General features: G+C 51.4%; 1 protein-coding gene across 1 annotated transcript; it reads right to left on the reverse strand.

Moving 5' to 3' along the window:
• Positions 1-362: 362 nt before the first annotated feature.
• Positions 363-17,844, reverse strand: SEC14L4 (SEC14 like lipid binding 4). The gene is made up of 12 exons (XM_030336982.2): positions 17,696-17,844; positions 14,957-15,032; positions 9,635-9,678; positions 9,263-9,322; positions 8,947-9,135; positions 7,411-7,506; positions 7,046-7,106; positions 5,997-6,080; positions 5,562-5,668; positions 5,346-5,485; positions 5,085-5,254; positions 363-3,959 (listed from the first exon to the last, which is right to left on the reverse strand). The coding sequence occupies exons 1-12, from the start codon at positions 17,747-17,749 to the stop codon at positions 3,820-3,822; spliced, it is 1,221 nt and encodes a 406-aa protein (XP_030192842.1). The 5' UTR covers positions 17,750-17,844; the 3' UTR covers positions 363-3,819.
• Between the last annotated feature and the right edge of the window lie 802 nt (positions 17,845-18,646).

An 18,646-nucleotide genomic window follows, 5' to 3' on the forward strand; every position in this document is an offset into this window, starting at 1 on the left:
CCTGCTCACCCAGTGTGCTCAGTTAGCACCTGGCCTATCTGGATGGGTGAACCCCATTTCACGTCTTTTTTTCTTTGAGTTTATTTATTTTGAGAGAGATAGTGTGAGTGAGGGAGGCACAGAGAGAAAGAATCCCAAGCAGGCTCCACACTGCCAGTGCAGAGCCCAGTGCAGGGCTTGAACTCATGAACTGTGAAGTCATGACCCGAGCTGAAACCAAGAATCAGATGCTTAACCAACTGAGCCAGCCAGGCGCCCCTGAACACCACTTCACGTCTTACCTTCCCCTCTTTATGTTGTGAGACATGACAAGTCACTTCCTGCCCTAGGCCTCCCCCTCCTCATTAGTAAACAGGGGATGATGCTTCCTGTATCAGCTTGGGCCTGGCACACGGTAGGCATGGAGCGGAGCTGGCACTGTCCCAACCCACAGAGAGGCAGCTTCCTCAGGCTCTGGTCAGTGCCACTGTGTCCCACTGGGTGCACTCTGGCCCAGGCTGGACCTCCCTGGCAGGAGCACACCTGCCCGCATTGGCCCTCTCCTCCCTTGCAACACAGGGCCGGGTCACCCCTGGCAGCTAACCCGGGTGCTGGCTCTAACTCTGCCACAGGATACTCAGCCTTTGGCCAAGGCACTCCCCCTCACTGAGCCTTCGTTTCCTGACTATAATCCCTGTCTGCTTCAGGGATGCATGTAAAGGAGCTGTACAAACTGTGGAGGACCATGGCCTGGAGCCCTGCTGAAGACTTGTTCTGGGCTGCTGTGATTGTCCCACACTGGTGTCCCTTCTGGCCTGGGGACTTGGAACGTGAGCTGAACTGAAGTAGAGTTTTGGGGGCAAGGGAGCCTTTCCAACTGCCCTCAAAAATCCCTAGCGGTACCCCCCTGCTTATCCGCCTGCCTGCCCTGGAAGACTGTGGGGCTCTCCAGTTAGGAGATACGCCCTGGGGAAGGACAGGCCCCGCCCCCATTCCTCTGGAAAGGTAAGGCCTATTTCCAACCACCTCATTTTGAGCAAGAGTTTTGATCCATGGCTTCCTGCCAAGATTTTGTCATTCTTTCCTGACGAACAATAAGTCTCTGTTTTGTAACCTCCATTATGAAATGGTTTTATTAACGACTACCTAATGTGTACTCAGTTGTTCACAAAGAAATAGCAAACATCAGTGACCTATTACCTGTGTCACCCAAGGGCCCTCCTGGCTTTCCTCTGGCTTCAAACACTCCACGGTTGCCCTCACCCCATTCCTCAGTCTGGAAGGCTCGCCCACACCCTCAGCTCTCCCTTCAGGGGTTCCTGCCTTGGGCAAAGCATGTCTGATCCCCCATCAGGCTTTTTTTGTTGGATGCTCCCCCAGAATTTGGCTCCTGCCCCACCAAGCTGCCCACCTGAGAATGCCCATCAGAGTCATTTTGGCCTCCCTCAATACAGGCAAGCTTCCTGCTTGCAAAGTCGGGTAAACCCAGCATCCCCCGTGTCCCCAGGGCCTGCAGTGCCTGGGCACTGGGGACAGACTCAATAAACATTGACGAATGAATGGAAGGAAGAAGCAAACTTTAGGTGAGCCAGCCCCTCTCTGGGCTACTTCTTTTTTTTTTTTTTTCCTGTAAAGAAGTGATGGTATTGAGTAAGGGATGGAGTTGTGGAGGACATGCCCCCTGTCCACCTTGCCAGATAGGAGGTCCTGTCCTCACTTCCGAAGGTGACCACTGTACTCACTGCTTAACATGAGGTGCACTCTGCCAGCTCCGAGATTCATCACTGGTTCCCTGCACCCGACCCCTCTGTGACTTGCTACTCCCCAGGCAGTCCCGTGCAAATTAAACCCTTGGGCATGGTGTGAGCCAATCTGCTACCTACAAGGAAACCAGAGGCTGTGCTGATGGTGGAAAATGAGCGTGGGTGGTTGGAAAAGCACGGATCAGGGTTCAAATCCATGAACACCTTGTTTTTAGGCCGGGGTTGTGAGGTTGAAGGGAGGCATTGTGAGCTCCCAGTCAGGACAACAGGTGGGCCCAGGGAAACCTGTCAGGGGAAACCTTACAACCCCCGCTGGCCCAGTGGGAAGATGGCTCTGGAACACCCAAGTGTCTCTGCATCTGGGGAGGCTGTACAGAGGGTGGCCACACAGTGCAGTGGGGGCGCTGGGAAAGCTTCTTGCATCGGGGATGCAGGAGCGGCGCTTGGACACAAGGATGTCTTGTGATTTTCACCTGACAGCCCCAGGCTATCTCCTTGGAGCTGGCACAAAAGTGTTTTTCTTGCCAAACTCCTCAAACACTGTTGGGCCAGGAATGCCTCAGTGCACCAGCTTTTCGTATTTTATTTCCTTTAGTTAGTTTGCTTTTGACAGCAGCAGAGCCCCTGTTCAGACTATGTGCTGAACCATGGGTGATGCGGCTGCCACAGAGGGCGGGCCTGCCACAAGGACCTCACAGAGCTCACCTGAAGACCCACCTTCACAAGCCTCATCATTTTCTTACCTGGGAAGAACAGGCCCTGGGAAATCAGGAAATCTATTAAATAGTGAAAATGAAATCACAGAATCTGAGAGCAAGAAGGGGGCTAGAACCGGGTTCTTATTCACAAAGCACCTGGATATTGCTGTTTGCTGAGGCTTCCGGTCTCTGGCAAGGGTCTCGATGGCCAGGATGTTAATCCTTTGCAGCAAGGATCCCCTTTGACAGGGACATCTGACCACTCAGCAGCTTCACTGGCTCATTCCGGGCAAGGTCTGCTCTGCTGGGTGGGGTTTGTCCAGAAGAGCGGACTGCGGTCCTGACTGTGGGCGTGGGGCACCAGGAGAGCCAGCCTTTGGGAAATGGAAGCCATCACTGGCCAGCTACGGAGTCGCATTTGGGGTGGGTTGGTGGGGAGCTGGCAGACATTAGCTGTCCCTCTAGTGACACACAAAGACGGAGGAAAAGCTTGATGTTTCTCCAAGAAGTAAATCAGAGTCTAGGATGAGCACCCTGGGATGGCAGCCCCACCCAGGTGCGTTCTACCTTATTCCAGCATGTTCCACCTCACTCCAGCTCTGCTACGATCCTGGTGCTTACTCAGAGCCAGAAAGAACCCAAGCTGAATGTCAGCTGGATCACAGCAGGTGAGGAGGAGGCGGGGGTCACTGAGAATTCCGAGAGACTCAGTCTTCACCCATTTAGCTCTGTGTGGCTGAGCGTGGCTTTTCCTGATGGTTTTCCTGGGGGACTGGGCCTCATGCTCCATTTCTGATCTTCCCTCCAAAGGCAGTAAGGCAACTCTGAAGGGGCTTTGGTGCCCTGCCAGAACCAAGACCCTCAGCTCCACCACCTGGCTGGCCCCATCCCTCCACCCAGCTGCCTCCAGCTGGCCTTGTCTATCCGTGTCGAGCCTCCACATGCAGAGATGGGGGCTTCCCTGCTCTTCAGACTTGACGCTGTGCTCCCTGCCTGGCCTGGGACTCATGCACACGCCCCCAAGCCGGGTCACTAGGTGTGGGTGAGTCCTGAGACTGGTAGACCTCATCAGGAGTGACATAAGGGCAGCTTCTGTGGGCAGGACCCTCCCTCAGTGGCTCCTGGTTCATCCTCAGCGTCCCCATTCTCAGTCTCTGCAAACAGGAGATCGGGTGCCTGTCTGAATCCTCAAGGTGGCCTATGAGCTGGATGTCCCCTTCCTGCTCTGCCACCATGCCAGGTGAGCCCACGAAGAGCCGAGATGGTGATGCGGGGAGGGGGGTGGCTCCTCCAAACACCACGCTGCTCAGGAGGGAAAGGGACAGGGAGGGGGTACTAAGGGGTTGAAGAGCACAGGGACTGAGAGGTATCAGGGGTCTTCATTGCGCTGGGGACGGTCTCCTTGCCTCAAGACCCTGAATCTTCTCTTCAGAGGTCTTGTCTGGGAGCAGCACCTCCACAGTGTAGCTGACCTTCTTGGTGTGTATCAGGCTGTAGGTGTTGTCGAAGCGCAGTACGTCTGCAAGGACGGAGAAGTCGTCAGGCGAAGTAAACCCAACTCATCTGCACGCCTGGTGCCCTTGAGAATGGGCCCAGGGCTGTGGGTGGTGGAGGGTGAGCCATGACCCAGCCCCCAGCCCCCAGCCCACTGCTCAGGACCATCTCCTTGTGCTAACTAAAGGAATAATAATAACCAGCCGGCACGCACCAACCCCTGCTATGCACCAGGCATCACATCTGCACTCACAGCTGTCTGAATCCTCAAAGCAGCCCCACAGAAGGTACTGTCACCCCCATTTTAAGGATGGGGAAGCTGAGGCCTACAGAGGTTGATGGAACTATCTAATGAGTGCCGAGCTAGGGAAGGGAGGGACTAGGATTCCCTTATCCTGATGCTCCAACCCAGAGAGGAGCCCTGCTCTCACCAGAGGAGGGGGCTGAGCTCCTTAAGCCACTTTTCCGTCTCGCCTTTCAAAGAAGGCATTCCCTTCAACACCAAGATGCAAAGTGAACTCTGGGAGGTGGTAAGTCATCCAGATTTCTTGGGCTCCACCCTTCTAATTCTCCCTTTCCACAAAGGTGAACTAGGTATGTATTAAACCAAAGCATTAGTAAAACCTGTGCTCCTCAACCTTGGGTTCCCCTTCTCCTAGCTCTGTTGCTGATTGAGGCGGGAGGTCAGCACGGTTCCTGGGGAATGTTCATCTGGCCTGGGTGGCCTGAGAATGAAGGATAAGCACATGGAAGAATCATCTCTTTGGGACTCCCACAGTGGGTCTGCTTATGCTCCTGGGCAGGCTGGGACCCCGGAAGCTAAGCACACGGCTGTTTACTTATCTGTCTCTTAGCTTGTTGAGTGCTGTGTAAGGGCTTCCCGGGAGTTGAGTTTATGGTTCTGGGCTATGCATCCCACTTTCCAAAATGCATCTCTGCCTTTGTACCCACACCCAGCGGCCACTCACCAGATCCAACACCCTGAAGCCAATTCCCCTGGCAACCACGGGATCTAGGAGCTCACACAAACCCCCACACCCTCCCCGAGAGCCAGAAATAGAGGGCAAACAGGACAGCCTGGCAAGAGATATCAGCTCATTTCTCTGCCAGAAGGAGGAAAAGAGATTCCAATGAATCCTACAGCTCTTACAGACGCCGGGCTTGAGGCAGGTGAGGCTCCCGTCCTCAGGTGCCAGGTGGGCTTTGTAGCGCCGGATGGGGAGCACCTCCACCATCTCCCCCGCCCGCTTCCGCTCACACGTCTTGGTCTTCAGGAAAACCCCGAAGCCGATGTCTGCCCCATGAGATGCGAACTGCCACCTGCAGGGGACAGGGCCCTACTAATGACCACCCGCTGGGGCTCCGGGCCGCTCCCAGCTGGGCCCAGGTGTGGAGTGGCCGCCATCCCTACCTGAGCACACAGCCCGGGAACAGGATTTCGTTCTCCACCTGCACGAAGGAGCCTCGGGCCACCGTCATCTTGTGCTCATACTGCATCCTCACCTGGTTGCGCAGGTAGTAGCTCTTGGGCACCTCACCCCCATAGTTGATCTGTGGGTGAGGGCTGCTGAGTGAGCACTGACCCCAGCCATCAGCCCTCCCTTCTCACCCTCTGGGCACCCGGTACCTTGGTCAGACACTTGGGGTTGCCATCAGGATCAGTCATGGTCCCCCCAAACTCCACGGGCAGCTGCTCAGGGCTGATGAACTTTGGCAGCTCCTGCTTCCAGTTGCCTGTGGGAGTAAGGTGGTGGGGGGGAGCTGTGGGGAAATCAGGGATGCTCGACAGAAGGGAGAGGAGCCAAGTCCAGGGAGGAAACCTGATGTGACCTTGGCTTGCTCCCCTATGCACCTACTGCAGAGAACACCCAAATGCTTTATATGACCACTCAGGCTGGGGTCTCGGGCTGAAATATCTGAGTGTGCAAAGGCCAGCAGGGTCAGGCCAAAGTCAGTACCTGAGTAAAGAGGATGAGCCAGGGAGAAATGGGGCCTTTCACATTGACCTCTGCTTCTCTGGTAGATGCGGAGACAGGTACGGCCAGGACACCAGGTCACTCACCTCCCAGAATCACTATCTTCCTTTGTGTTTCCTCACTCATGAACATCTTGACCAAGTTGAAGGCCACAGGGAAGAGCTTGGGGGCTGAAACACATGAAGCTCCTTTGGGAAGCTGGGCTAGAGGACTTGGAGGTATAGTCATGGCCAAGGGCATAAGCTGAACAGGGGTTGGATAGATCTAGATTCTGCTATTTCCTGCTGTGTGACCTTCAGCTAGTTACTCACCCTCTCTGAGTCTTAGTGCTATTAACTAGAAAATGGAGAAATTTAACCAATGTATGCATAATACTTGGCATAGTGTCTGGCTCTCAATAAATGGGTGCCTCCCCTACCCAGTTGGAGGGTGCCAATAATGTGGATTTTCCAATGGTGACTCTTTTTTTTTTCCACACTCACAGTTTTCCCAAGTTGTCTTGGAATTCTCTGGGGTACAAGTTGATGTGGCATCTGCGTTAGACCTCATGTCCCACTTGAATTACTTATACTTACTGGTTCTTTCTATGGGCCAGACTCTGTGTGACTCCTCCATAAAGTGTCTCATTTAAACTCACAGCTGCCCTACAGGGAGGTGCCACTGCACCCCTATTTTACGGGTTGGGAAAACTGAGGCTCAGTAAGGTTAAGTAGACTTGGTCAAAATCACAGAGCTAGCTAGATTGGAAAGCAGATCATCTGACCCCAGGACATACATGGTGGCCCCCTCACTCTACAACCATCACAGACAGGGAACACGCCCACTCAGCGCACGTCTGTCAACCAGTGTGATCCACGAACTGTCTGTTGCCACCAATCCACACCCAGAGAGGTAAAGAAAATAAGGGTGTATGTTTAGAAACAGAACTTATTTGATATTTGCTGCCACGCACCAGAGCATGAGTTTGTATACTCCAAAAGTATCGGTCTGTGAAAGGCTGACTGAAAAAACAAAAAACAAAAACCTGACCTTCTCAAAGCATGGCTTGAGAAGCCCTGTACTGGGTGATTTGTCCACTGTTCCCCCCTATTCCTCTTCCCCCTTCCCCAAAGAGTCATTCCCATTATGGGCTCACCTCGAATGACAATTAAATTCTTCAGCGTCTCAGGATAATTTGCTTCCAGGATGGCAAAAAACTGTGGCAAGAAAAGTCTCGTCAAGGTCACACTCCAACACACTCTATGCCTGGACTTGGTGGCTTCTAATCCTGCTGAGACCAGAGCCCATGCCAACCCCCACGCCCCCGGCCATCCACTTCCCCCATGAGATGTACTTCGTTCTCTGTGATGTTCGTGCTCCTCTTTCTCCTTGGAGGGGGAAACCCCAGGCCAGCTTCTCTGGCTGCTCTGGGGGCCTCTGGGGGGCCAATTCCTCCTCCATGGATGGGAAGCTGGTGTGGAGAGTGGCTCCCCGTTAGCCTCGAGCCAGCTGCCTACCTACCTGCTGGTAGATCTCTACAGCTGGCTTCCACAGGTGTTTCAGGCCGAACCCCTCCAAGTCAAACACCATCAGTACCATCTCGATCTTCCTGCCCAGCTACATGGGACAGCACAGATACATAGGTCAGACAATAACTCCAGCCAGGAGGTCCTGGTCAGGGAGACCTGGAACTCACTGCTCCCACCCTCCAGCTACCCTCAACCCCAATTGCCCACAGCGTTTTCTAAACAGAGCCCACCCAGGATCTAAGAAGATACTGCATCTGAGCACTGGCACAGTCTCCTTTATCCCACTGTTTGCTCAACACGATTGCCTGGAATTAGTTAACTGTAGAATTAAAGATATCACTCATCGCTCATTGGGCATCTTCACGTACAATAGCACAGTGTCTGCAGTCCCATGGTGTGTCAAACCAGAGCTACACTGCTGGCAGGCTGTGTGGCCTTGGGTGGGTTTTTAAGCGCTCTGAGCCTTATTTTTTTCCTCTGTGAAGGGGGGATAGTTCCAGGTTCTGACGGAATTTCTGTGAAGATTCAGTGAGATAACTCACAAAGAGCCCTGTGCCTGACACACGCTGGTCCCTGGCAAATATCAGCAGATGTTATTACTAGTATCATCATCACCACAATTATCAGCTCCAACTGGAAACGTCCATGAAGTAGAAGATACTGTTGTGACCCCATAAGATCAGCCACGTCGTTCGAAAGACACACATCTGTTCAAACTAGGCACTGAATAGGGTGCTTTGCAATTTTCTTAGGCTTGCCACACATCTTTGTGCAGAGGGCCTACTTTGTGTCTGACACCATGACAGACACTGGGGATGCATGCCCGGTCCTCGTCATTAGGCAACTCATCCCACAGTGACATGACAGCTCCCTGCCAGTGTTCTTCTTAGGCTCACGTAGACACTTAGACTCAAGGCCAACAGATCATGCTTGGCATTGGATTCATTCTGAAGGGTATGAACTGGGAAACACAGAGCCAGGGCAAAGAGAAGATCTGCACAGGTGGGTGTGGGTCCTTCTTGGCTTGGAATCCCAATGCCCCACAGAACTCAATATTTTTTTCTGTAGTAATTCCATATTAGCTTCTAGGGATCCACAAAGGATGCACCAAGTTTCAAGGGTCACTGTTCTTGGGGATACCCAAAGCAATGGCTCCCCCGTCAGGTGTTATAGTTAAGCAGTTTACAACTGGGGACATCTTTTCCATAGGCAAAGCTGACCATCCACTGTTCCTAGAGTTCCCAGGGAACAGAACTAGAGCATTCACTGCACCCAAGGTCAACCTCTCACCCAAGGTCAGAGGGGAAAGGGCTTTGGTGTTCCTTGGCACCTGCCAGCAGAGAGTGCCATGCACATGTTAGATGCTCATGGATGGGTAACTTTGGGAGAAGCCACGTTCCACCAAGGCCCAGAGTGCTGAAGCCTGGGGAAAAGCAGAGACAGGGTGTCCTTCCTACCTGGTCCTGGTGCCACCCTTTAGACAGATCGGGTCCACCATATGCTTCCCATCCTAGACCCAGTCACTTACCTTTTGACTCTGCAGTTCACACTCCCGCAAAAGCAGCTCACAGATCTTGATGCGCTTCCGGATCAGCTCTTCCTTGGAGGCTGACAGGAGAAGACCCTTGGGGTCAAGGGTCCCAATGATGTCGAACCACACGGGGCAGCCTTCAGGGTCATAGCCGCTCAGACCACCAGAGTCGTACAGCTGGATCACCTGGGCACGGGAGTGAGATCTTAACTCAAACCAGTCTACCAGGCCATGTCCCTGCTCCATCAGATGGCTGGATGTGAGGAGGTCTGAGGGACATCTGCCTGTCTTGAGGGTGCTGCATGGGGCTCACCTCTGGGGGCTGCCACGTGAGGATGTTGTCCAGGTCCTGTTGCTTCCGGAATTCTATGTGCTGCAGAGAAATTGCAGGACCTGAGGACTGCCTGCTACAAAGGTCTTGAGGGCACCTGAGGGCATCAGGCCAAGTCCCTCTGCCTACAGCCCCAAGACCCTGCAAGAGCATCCCCAGGCTCTACTCACAGAACCGGGAATGGCAATGCCAGGAGGAGGGCTGTGGGAGACCCAGGTCTGATGCATAAAGGGATCCAAGGAGGAAGGGAGGAAACACATGAGAACAGAACAGGACAAGAGTCCCCACCCTTTGTCGATGATCCCTGGGGTACAGTGTGTGGGAGGCAGGACACTCATGAGTATGGGGCCTCACCTTCCGGAGCATGTCCTCAGATTTCTGCAGGTCAAAGTTCCGAGCTGCAAGAAGAGCCAAGGTAAGAGGAGGCTTGAGGCCGGACTAGAACTCACAGTTTCCTGAAAACTCATGAGGAAATAGCGGGGGTGCCTGAGCCTTTCATGACATCCCGAGAATACACTGGGGGTCTAGACATTATTTTTAATTTTTTTAAATATTTATTTATTTTTGAGAGAGATAGAAACAGAATGCGAATGGGTTAGGGACAGAGAGAGAGGGAGACACAGAATCCAAAGCAGGCTCCAGGCTCCGAGCTGTCAGCACAGAGCCCGACGCGGGGCTTGAACTCACGAGCTGTGAGATCATGACTTAAGCCAAAGTTGGACGCTCAACTGACTGAGCCACCCAGGAGCCCCCTAGACATTATTTTTAAAAGCAAGGATCTTTGGGGCGCCTGGGTGGCTCAGTCCGTTGAGCGTCCGACTTCAGCTCAGGTCATGATCTCACAGCTCGTGAGTTCGAGCCCCACGTCGGGCTCTGTGCTGACAGCTCGGAGCCTGGAGCCTGCTTCTGCTTCTGTGTCTCCCTCTCTCTCTGCCCATAACCCATTCACATTCTGTCTCTGTCTCTCTCAAAAATAAATAAAACATTAAATAAATAAATAAATAAAAGCAAGGATCTTTAATCCTGTAGAAGATGTTGGAGGCCCTTGATTTCAGTATCCAGGACTTTTTAAACTGTTCATTCCAGAGGCTGATCTAACCTGTAATATTTGACATCCCCATGGGAGCACAGACCTCCTCAGTGTTAAGGCTAGTGAGGAGCATGGACTTTGGAGTCAGACAGACTTGGGTCTGAATTCTAGTTTCGTCCTTTTATTTGCTGTGCAACATTGAGCAACTCACTTACCTTCTCTGACTCTTAGTTTTTTAATCTGCTAAATAGGAATAGTATCTTTTTCAGGTATTCAAAGGATGACATGAGATAAAACATGTAAAGTGCTTGGCAAATTACCTGGCTCCCAGTAACTTCTTAGTAAATAGAAACTATTGTTGTGACTACTTCTTGTGAAGAAATAAATTCCTTTTAATTGAAAATGTGATGCTTTATTTTAAAAACAAAATTTCTAAATTTAGAAAAGAAATTTAACTCCTCCCTTCTAGTCTTTACACCACTGATTACTTTTTTTCTTTCCTTATAACATTGGCAAGGGTCTAGTTCTATTTAAACTGTAATGTTGTTTGACATCCTTTCCTTGTTCCTGATTTTATTTATCTATCTATCTATTTTTAAATGTTTTATTTATTTTTGAGAGAGAGAGCACGAGAATGGGAGGGGCAAAGAGAGAATGGACAGAGGATCCGAAGTGGACTCGTGCTGATAGTAGTGAACCCAATGTGAGGCTTAAACCCACAAACCATGAGATCATGACCTGAGCTGAAGCTGGATGCCAAACCGACTGAGCCACCCAGGTGTGCCTCCTTGTTCCTGATTTTAAAGAAAACGAATCTAAACCTTCTACTTAAGCATAGCATGTATTGTAAGAGTTTTGCTACATAAGCATTACCAAGCCAAGCCAAGGAAATTCCCTTCTATTTCTAGTTTGGTAAGACTTTTATTTTGTTTTTATATTATAAATAGGATTTGAACCTTTTCAAATGTTTTTCCTGCATTAAGATAGTCACATCATTCTCATTTTTAATTCTATTAATGTGTGCAATGACACTGATAGATTTCCTAAAGTTGAATTCTTCCTGCATACCTAAGGTAAACTCCCCTTCACCACGCTGTATAATTTTAATACCCTATCGGATTCTATTATGTAATGTTTTACTTAGATTTCCTTATATCTACATTAATAAGTGAAACAAGCCTAGAATTGTCTTTTATTGTCCTGATCTCATTTTGGAATCAAACTTACTCAAGCCTCATAAAGTAACTTTCACTTTTTTTTTTTTTTTTTTTTTTGAGAGAGAGAGAGAGATAGTGCACGTGAGCAGGGGAGGAACAGAAGGAGAGAGAGAGAGAGAGAGAAAGGAGAGAATCTTAAGCAGACTCCACCACCCAGCATAGAGCCCCATGCAGGGCTTGATCTCACAACTGTGAGATCATGACCTGAGCCAAAATTAAGAGTTGGAGGCTTAACTGACTGAGCCACCCATGTGTCCCAACTTTCAATTTTTTATATATTTTAAAGCAACTCAAACAATTTATAAAAGTAGGTATTAGCTAGTCTTAAAACTTTGGAAAAATTCACCTGTAAAGCCATTGGGGTCTGAGTTTTGGAAGGAGGAAAGCTTTTTAGTACCACTTATGTGTCTTTAATATTTATTGGCTTTTTACTTTTTTTTTACTTTTTTATTTTTAAACTTTTTTTAACGTTTATTTATTTTTCAGAGAGAGAGAGCGAGCATGAGTGGAGGAGGGGCAGAGAGAGAGGGAGACACAGAATCCAAAGCAGGCTCCAGGCTCTGAGTTGTCAGCACAGAGTCCAATGCAGGGTTCGAACTCACGAACTGCGAGATCATGACCTGAGCCGAAGTCGGACATTTAACCAACTGAGCCACCCAGGTGCCCCTTTAATATTTATTAGCTTTTTAAAAAATCTCTGTGGTGTCTATAGATTTTTTTTACTGAGAACCAGGGTGTTTTCTTGTTCTATAGAAAGTGGTTTGGGTGCTGTTGATGGACCCTCACAACTTTTTTAGTAGCACCTACTATGTGTCAGGCTGGAGGTATGTGGCAGGCACAGTCCCTGCCCTCATGGGGCTGGCATCTGAGTGGGAGAGATGGACACAGTCATGGAATGGAGATAAAGAAAACAAAGGGAAGCGACTTCAGAGAGAGGGTTCTCTGTGTCTGGACTGAGGGGGAAGGTTCCAAGTTCAGCCCCAGTGACCACTCTCCCTGTTGCCTGGGTCTTGAGCTAGTGAGGCAGGAAGTGGCTACAGAGGTGAAGTTGAAGGGGACAGGGCCACATCAGCAGGTCTGCCACAACAGACAATGGGAGGCATCAGGACACCTGGTGTCCTTAGGTGACCTTTTCCTTAGGTCCTTTTCCTTTCCCGTGACCCAGCAGCCTACAGGGTCTGTGACTTCACTCCTTTCTCAAGGACACACCAGGTACCTGAAAAGTTGGTTTTTAACCCCAGAAAGACTCCAAAAGAGGAGAGAGGTCTGATGCTGTATCAAGGGGCTTCAAGAAACCTACTGTCTGGGGGCCAAGGTGGGACTAGGCACGAGCCATCTGAGCACCACCTTGGATCTGACAGCCCAGAGAAGGGCTAGAGGAGTAAGGATGGGGTCAGGCGTTGAGACCGGGCCTTGTGTGAACCCTTAACCCCACCCTGCTCACCTTGGAGAAGCCGTGAGCAAGAACCCTGCTGTATCAAACTTCACAAGATCCAGGCAGCCCAGAACATCTCCAAGACGATTGCCACATCACAGAACCATAATCTATCTCACTGCTGACAACCTTGTCCTGAACCTACAGAATGAAAGTTTTCCCTGGGGCAGCGACAGGCTCATCAAGGGTAAGAAACTCCCTTGGTGACCAGGAACTCCACCCCCAGAGAAGAAGTGGATCTATTTCTCCCCTGGTTTTTGAGAAGCTAGCTTGGGGTCCAACATACCCCCATCTCACCCCCAGTATCATGAGATGGTCCCTTTTACATCTGTCCTCCCAACCCTTCTTGGATGAACAACGCCTGACCAATTTTCAGAGAAATGATTTTGCTCCTTCCTGTGTTAGCCAGAGATGTTGGGATTGTGTGATTTCTGAGCGATTTCCTACAATGTTGGTTCCTCCCTGTAGGTCGGGAGGCGATAACTACCATCCCAGAGATTCTCAATGAGTTTTTGGTTTTTTTTTACTTAAAAAAAAAGGAATCTACTGTCCTCACTCCTTCTTTAGCCCAAGAGAATGACATGGACATAACTTGTCAAAAACAGAATAGAAATTGCCACAGCCGAGAGCGCCTAACAAGTTTAATGTGGCATCCTAGATGGGATCCTGGAACAGAAAAACTCAGGAAATCTAAATAAAGTAGAGATTTTAGTTAATAGTCACGTATCAATATTGGTTCATTAAGGGGCACCTGGGTGGCTCAGTCAGTTAAGTGTCTGATGTCAGCTCAGGTCAAGATCTCACAGCCCATGGGTTCAAGCCCCACGTCAGGCTCTGGGCTGACAGCTCAGAGCCTGGAGCCTGCTTCAGATTCTGTGTCTCCCTCTCTCTCTGCCCCTCCCCTGCTCACACTCTGTCTCTTTCTCAAAAATAAAATAAAAACATTAAAAAAAATATTGGCTCATTAATTGTAACAAATGAACCATAGGAATGAAAAATGTTGATAGGGGAAACTGGGTGCAGCGTATATGGGGGCTTCCTGTACTATCTTCGCAACACTTCTGTAAATCCAAACCAACCTAAAAAATAAAGTTTGTAGAAAATGGTAATTTTAAAAAGTAACCAAACAGAACAGAACAGGAGGGAGGGAGGGTTTCCTCTGTGCAGGCGCTGTGCACGCCCCTGACCTCATATCTGACTCACAGCATCTTGAAGGTGGGAAGCAGTTTTACACCCATTACCCAGAAGAGAAAAGTAAGGCTGAGACACAGTGGGTAATTGCCATAGGCACACTGCTAGCACGGGGCAGAGCTGGGATTCAATAGCATGTGTGCCTGAGTCCAAGGCTGGTTATTATCACCACACTGTGTGTGCACTTTCCAGCCCTGCTTCTGACTTCTCTCCCATTTCAAGTTCAAAATCCATCCCATGGGGTGTGTTGAGTTGAAACAAATTTTTCCCTAAGGTTTCTGTTATTCTAATTTTACACCACTGTGGCAATTCCTAGAAGAAACTGCTTCTCTACCTTTAACTGCATCGACTTCCTGAAGTGTTTGCCAGGCACCTGCTCAGTTTCCAGGTTCCCCAGGGGGATGACACAGCCCTGTCTTCAAGGAACTGGAGACAGACCCAAAGGCAAGTTGTGCAGAGTATATTCAGGGTTATCAGACTCAAAGGCCTGGCCAGGCCAGTCATCCTGAGAAGTTCCCAGGTGTGAACTCTAACCTCACCTGGACCATATGCCCACCCAGTGCCTGGCATTTGACACTGACAACAACCCTCGCGGAGGTAGCCCCATCCCCACTTCACAGATGAAGAAACTGAGGCTCAATGGGTTTTTTATGCCATGCTGATTTGGAGGGGAGCTCAGACTCCAGTCCAAAGCAGGCTGATTCCAGGGCCTACGTTCTCCACTGTCTCCCAAAGCCCCACCCACTTTCCTGAAACCCTTCTGCCCTCTCTCCCTCTCTGCCCCCTGACACTGCCAGCCTCACCTCGGAGCCAGCGCAGGAGGAAGTATTCGTCAACATTGGGCAGGGTGGGCAGCAGGTCCTGGAGGTTGTCCTGGAACTGAGGGGGAGATACAATGGTCAAAGGGGCTCCCATGACCCCTGTGCTCCCCCCCCCCATCCCTGCCCCTTCCCAAACTCAGTCTGCCAGTCAGTCCTGTCCAGGGACCCTGCAGGGTGGGGGACCCTGCACAACTAGCAGCAGCTGCCTGGACCTTTTTGCCACCTGAAAATGGGGCACCCCTCAGCCCACCATGGAGGGAAGAGTTGGGTCCTTCTCAAACTTTGAAGGTTCTACACCTCCCCAAGATCCTCATTCTAGAGGTCTGAGGAAGAGCCCTGCCATCCCTATTTTCAGAAAGATCCCCGGAGAAGCTGATGTGAGCAAACCAGAACATCGTAGGAACCTTGCCCTCGATATACCGTATCTCGAGGGTCTAAATTTGGAAGCAAGTTACTTAACCACTCCGAGCCTCAATTTCCTCATCTGTGAAGTGGAGATAAAGATAAACTTGTGCTAATCAAAGGAGTGTGCACAGGTAAAGCACTTAGTGTCAGTCCTGGCTTGCAACAGGTGCCAAAAAAATGTGGGCACTCAGCAAACTTGGGCTGCCCGGAGCTCTGGACAGTGGAGTCTTTGTGGAAACAACCCCAGGCAAAGGTCAGCAGGGAGGAACTGAAATAGAAGCCAGGGATGCCTCATCAGGCGCCATGGAGGCTGGAGAAAGAGGGGGGCTGACCTGCTGCCAGAGCTTCTTCCTACCGACAAAGTTTGGGGAAGCCACTGAAAGTTTGGGCACGGGACTGAGGCTCAGGTCTGGGACGGAGAAGAGACCTCACTTCCATGGGGACTAAGGGAGCTGAAGGCAAGTCCTGGAGGAGCGGGTTTGCAGGGGGACCCGTGCATGGGAATTTGGGATTAGAAGCCAATGCTAGCAATGCCACAGGAAGCTAGCTGGACAGCCATCCACCAAACCTCCTTTAGCTTCATGGATGATGTTTCAAATAAGAATGTATTCATGTATTGCTCACATAATTAAAAGCGAATAATAGGATTAAACATCTCCAGTGTAACAAGTCACATGAATGACAGCATGTGCTATCATCACCCCCAGTCCACCCCCAGGCTCCTGGAATGGAGGTTCTTGCACATTGATCAACTGCAACCTCTGGGCTTCGAGGAGGTTTTTTAGTGGGAGCGAAGGCAGTAACAATAACGGAGAAACAGTAACTCTGCACCCCTCCGCCCTTCCAGATTACCAGAGTCCCCCCTTTGAACCTCAGGATGTGCCCTAGGGCAGGAGGAGCAAATGTCACATCCCTGCTTTGTGGATGAGGACACTGAGGCTGGCGGTGGAGGGTCTTCCCCAGGGACAGAGTGGGGGAGCTATAAGGCTAGGAGGACTCCACAGTTTCCAATCCCAACGCCACTCCATCTTTGGAAAGCACATCAAGTAAGAGAGAAAGCCACTAAGCAGGTGCTGGAGAGGGTCTCGAGTAACTTGAAGAAAACACTATCTTAACAAAGATGCCATAGGGAGAAAGTAGCCTCTGGCAGTGCGACCAAAGGTGGTAAAAACCAGGCTTCAGAAAAAGCTGGAAGGAAATGCTCCTAGGCATGGTTGTCTAGACCTCTGGGACCATGGGTGACTTCTTCTTTATCCTACTTTTCCCTTTTCCCTAAATTGTAAAACAACTACCATTCATTTTTTTTAAGTAATGGAAAAAATAAGAATAAACTCGTTTTACATTACTTAAAGCTCTTTGACCCACAAGCATCACCATCATAATTCACCCCCAAGTCCAGGTGTCCAGCCCTTCCCATGAGCCTAGTGGCTGGGGCTTCCTTGAGGTCATTGCCAGTGGGGAGGGAGAGGGCTAACCAGGGGACTCCCCCTCCTCCTTCACCTGGGGACACCTCCTTCAGCTCAGGACCCTCAGCTCCTGGCACCTCCTCCTTGACCTGGCAATTCACTCAGGGACCCCACTCTTCACCTGGGACCCTTCTTTACTTTGCTAGGAATTCACCCAGGATTCCCCTCCTTCATCAGGGATCCTCATTCTTCCCTGGCGGACCCTTCCCAGGGTGGGAGTCACAAAAGAAACTATTCTCCACAAGTCTGAAGCTGTCCAAAGTGTGAACCAGGCCTGTAACCCTCACTCCCCTAACCCGAAGTCACAGTTTCTAGGCCTTGCCATCTGCAAACCAAATTAATGCTGTGGCACCTAAGACCTGAATATGCTCCTCTTTCCCCGTGGGGTGACACTCTCAGCTGCAGCCTGCAGGACTGTCACCAAAGCTGGCCCATTCCTGTTTAATGAAAACATTGACAATAGGAAGAAGCCTTGGACCCCCGGGGAGCCAGAAAGGCACAAAAAGAAACCAAACAAATGCTGCGATTCCGGCAGGAGATCTGCTAGTCTGTCTGCCCCAGACTGCCCAGAGGAATGGCAGCACCACCCTACCCCCACAACCAGGGGACAAGGGCCAAAGCCCGGGGGTCCGGAGAGGGCAGGAGTGCAAAGCCGGATACCCCCGCGCGGGTAGCCCAGGGAAGGGCTCAAGTGTGCTGTCCCGCATAAGGCCGCCTCAGCAACTGCGTCCCGAAGGGGGCGGGCGCTCTCTTGGGTCCCTTTTCTGGAACAATGGGGGTTCCAGACCTGGTGGGCAGCGTCAGGCAGCTCGCCCCCTCCCGAAGCCTTCCTGCCCGCGAAGCCCCTCACCCTGGCCAGCGCCTCCTGCTGCTGGGGGCTCAGGTCCCCGACTCGGCCGCTCATGGTGCCCGTGGGTGCAGGGGGTCGCGGGGCGCTGGTGTGTCTGGAGTCTTCGGCCCGCAGCCTGGCCTCGCCGCCGCCTGGTTTTGCCCCGCCGATCAGATGTTGGTCCCGCCCCGACGGGAGAGGACCAGCCCTGCCCCGCCCCGCCCAGTTCTCCCCTCCCCTCGGGTTGTTTGGCGGCGGTGGCCAGGACTCACCCTACCCGGGGCTGGGAGGTGACCGGCTCCAGAGGGTTCCCGGAGCGCAGACTCCAGGGGAGGGTTGTAGGTGTCACCACCTCCAGGCGTCCTCATCCCAAGGCTTCCGCAGGTTCCTGCGTGGTAGGGGAAGGGGGGCGGGCATAAAGGACATGTGGGCAAGTTCTGGGGAACACACCTAGATCCTTCCCCCCCCCCCCAATATGGAGGGACCTTCTATAAACCTGGCTCAACGCTCTAGGTGATCCCCAGGATCTTCTGCCCTGAGGGACGCCATCCTCCTTCCCCTGGCCTTGAACACAGGCTGGGCCCTGTCTGTGTTCACTGGCTGATAGAAGTCTTTATGTGCCAAATGGTTCCAGCCTTCAAGATGGTCAGGAGGATTAGATAAGATGATCCACCAGGGGTTAGCCTGGCATTGCACCACCAGTCAGTGTGCAATGTTAGGAATATTGTATCATCATTATTATTATTGATGCATTCACCAGAGCAGGGAGCTGCAGAGGTGGAAATTCTGGGACGGCCCCACGCTGGTGAGCTCCTGGGTAAGATCTACAGCCTGAAGGCTGGGGAATGGGAGGTGGCAGTGGATGGCTGGAAGCCCCGGGTGGGGTGATGGAGGAGTCAGGAGGCCAAGGGTGGGAGGCGGCTGACACAGGTGGCCAGGATGGCATCCAGGAACCAGGCAAAGGTCATGGAA

The sequence above is a fragment of the Lynx canadensis genome, chromosome D3 (assembly GCF_007474595.2).
Source record: "Lynx canadensis isolate LIC74 chromosome D3, mLynCan4.pri.v2, whole genome shotgun sequence".
Lineage (NCBI taxonomy): Eukaryota > Metazoa > Chordata > Mammalia > Carnivora > Felidae > Lynx > Lynx canadensis.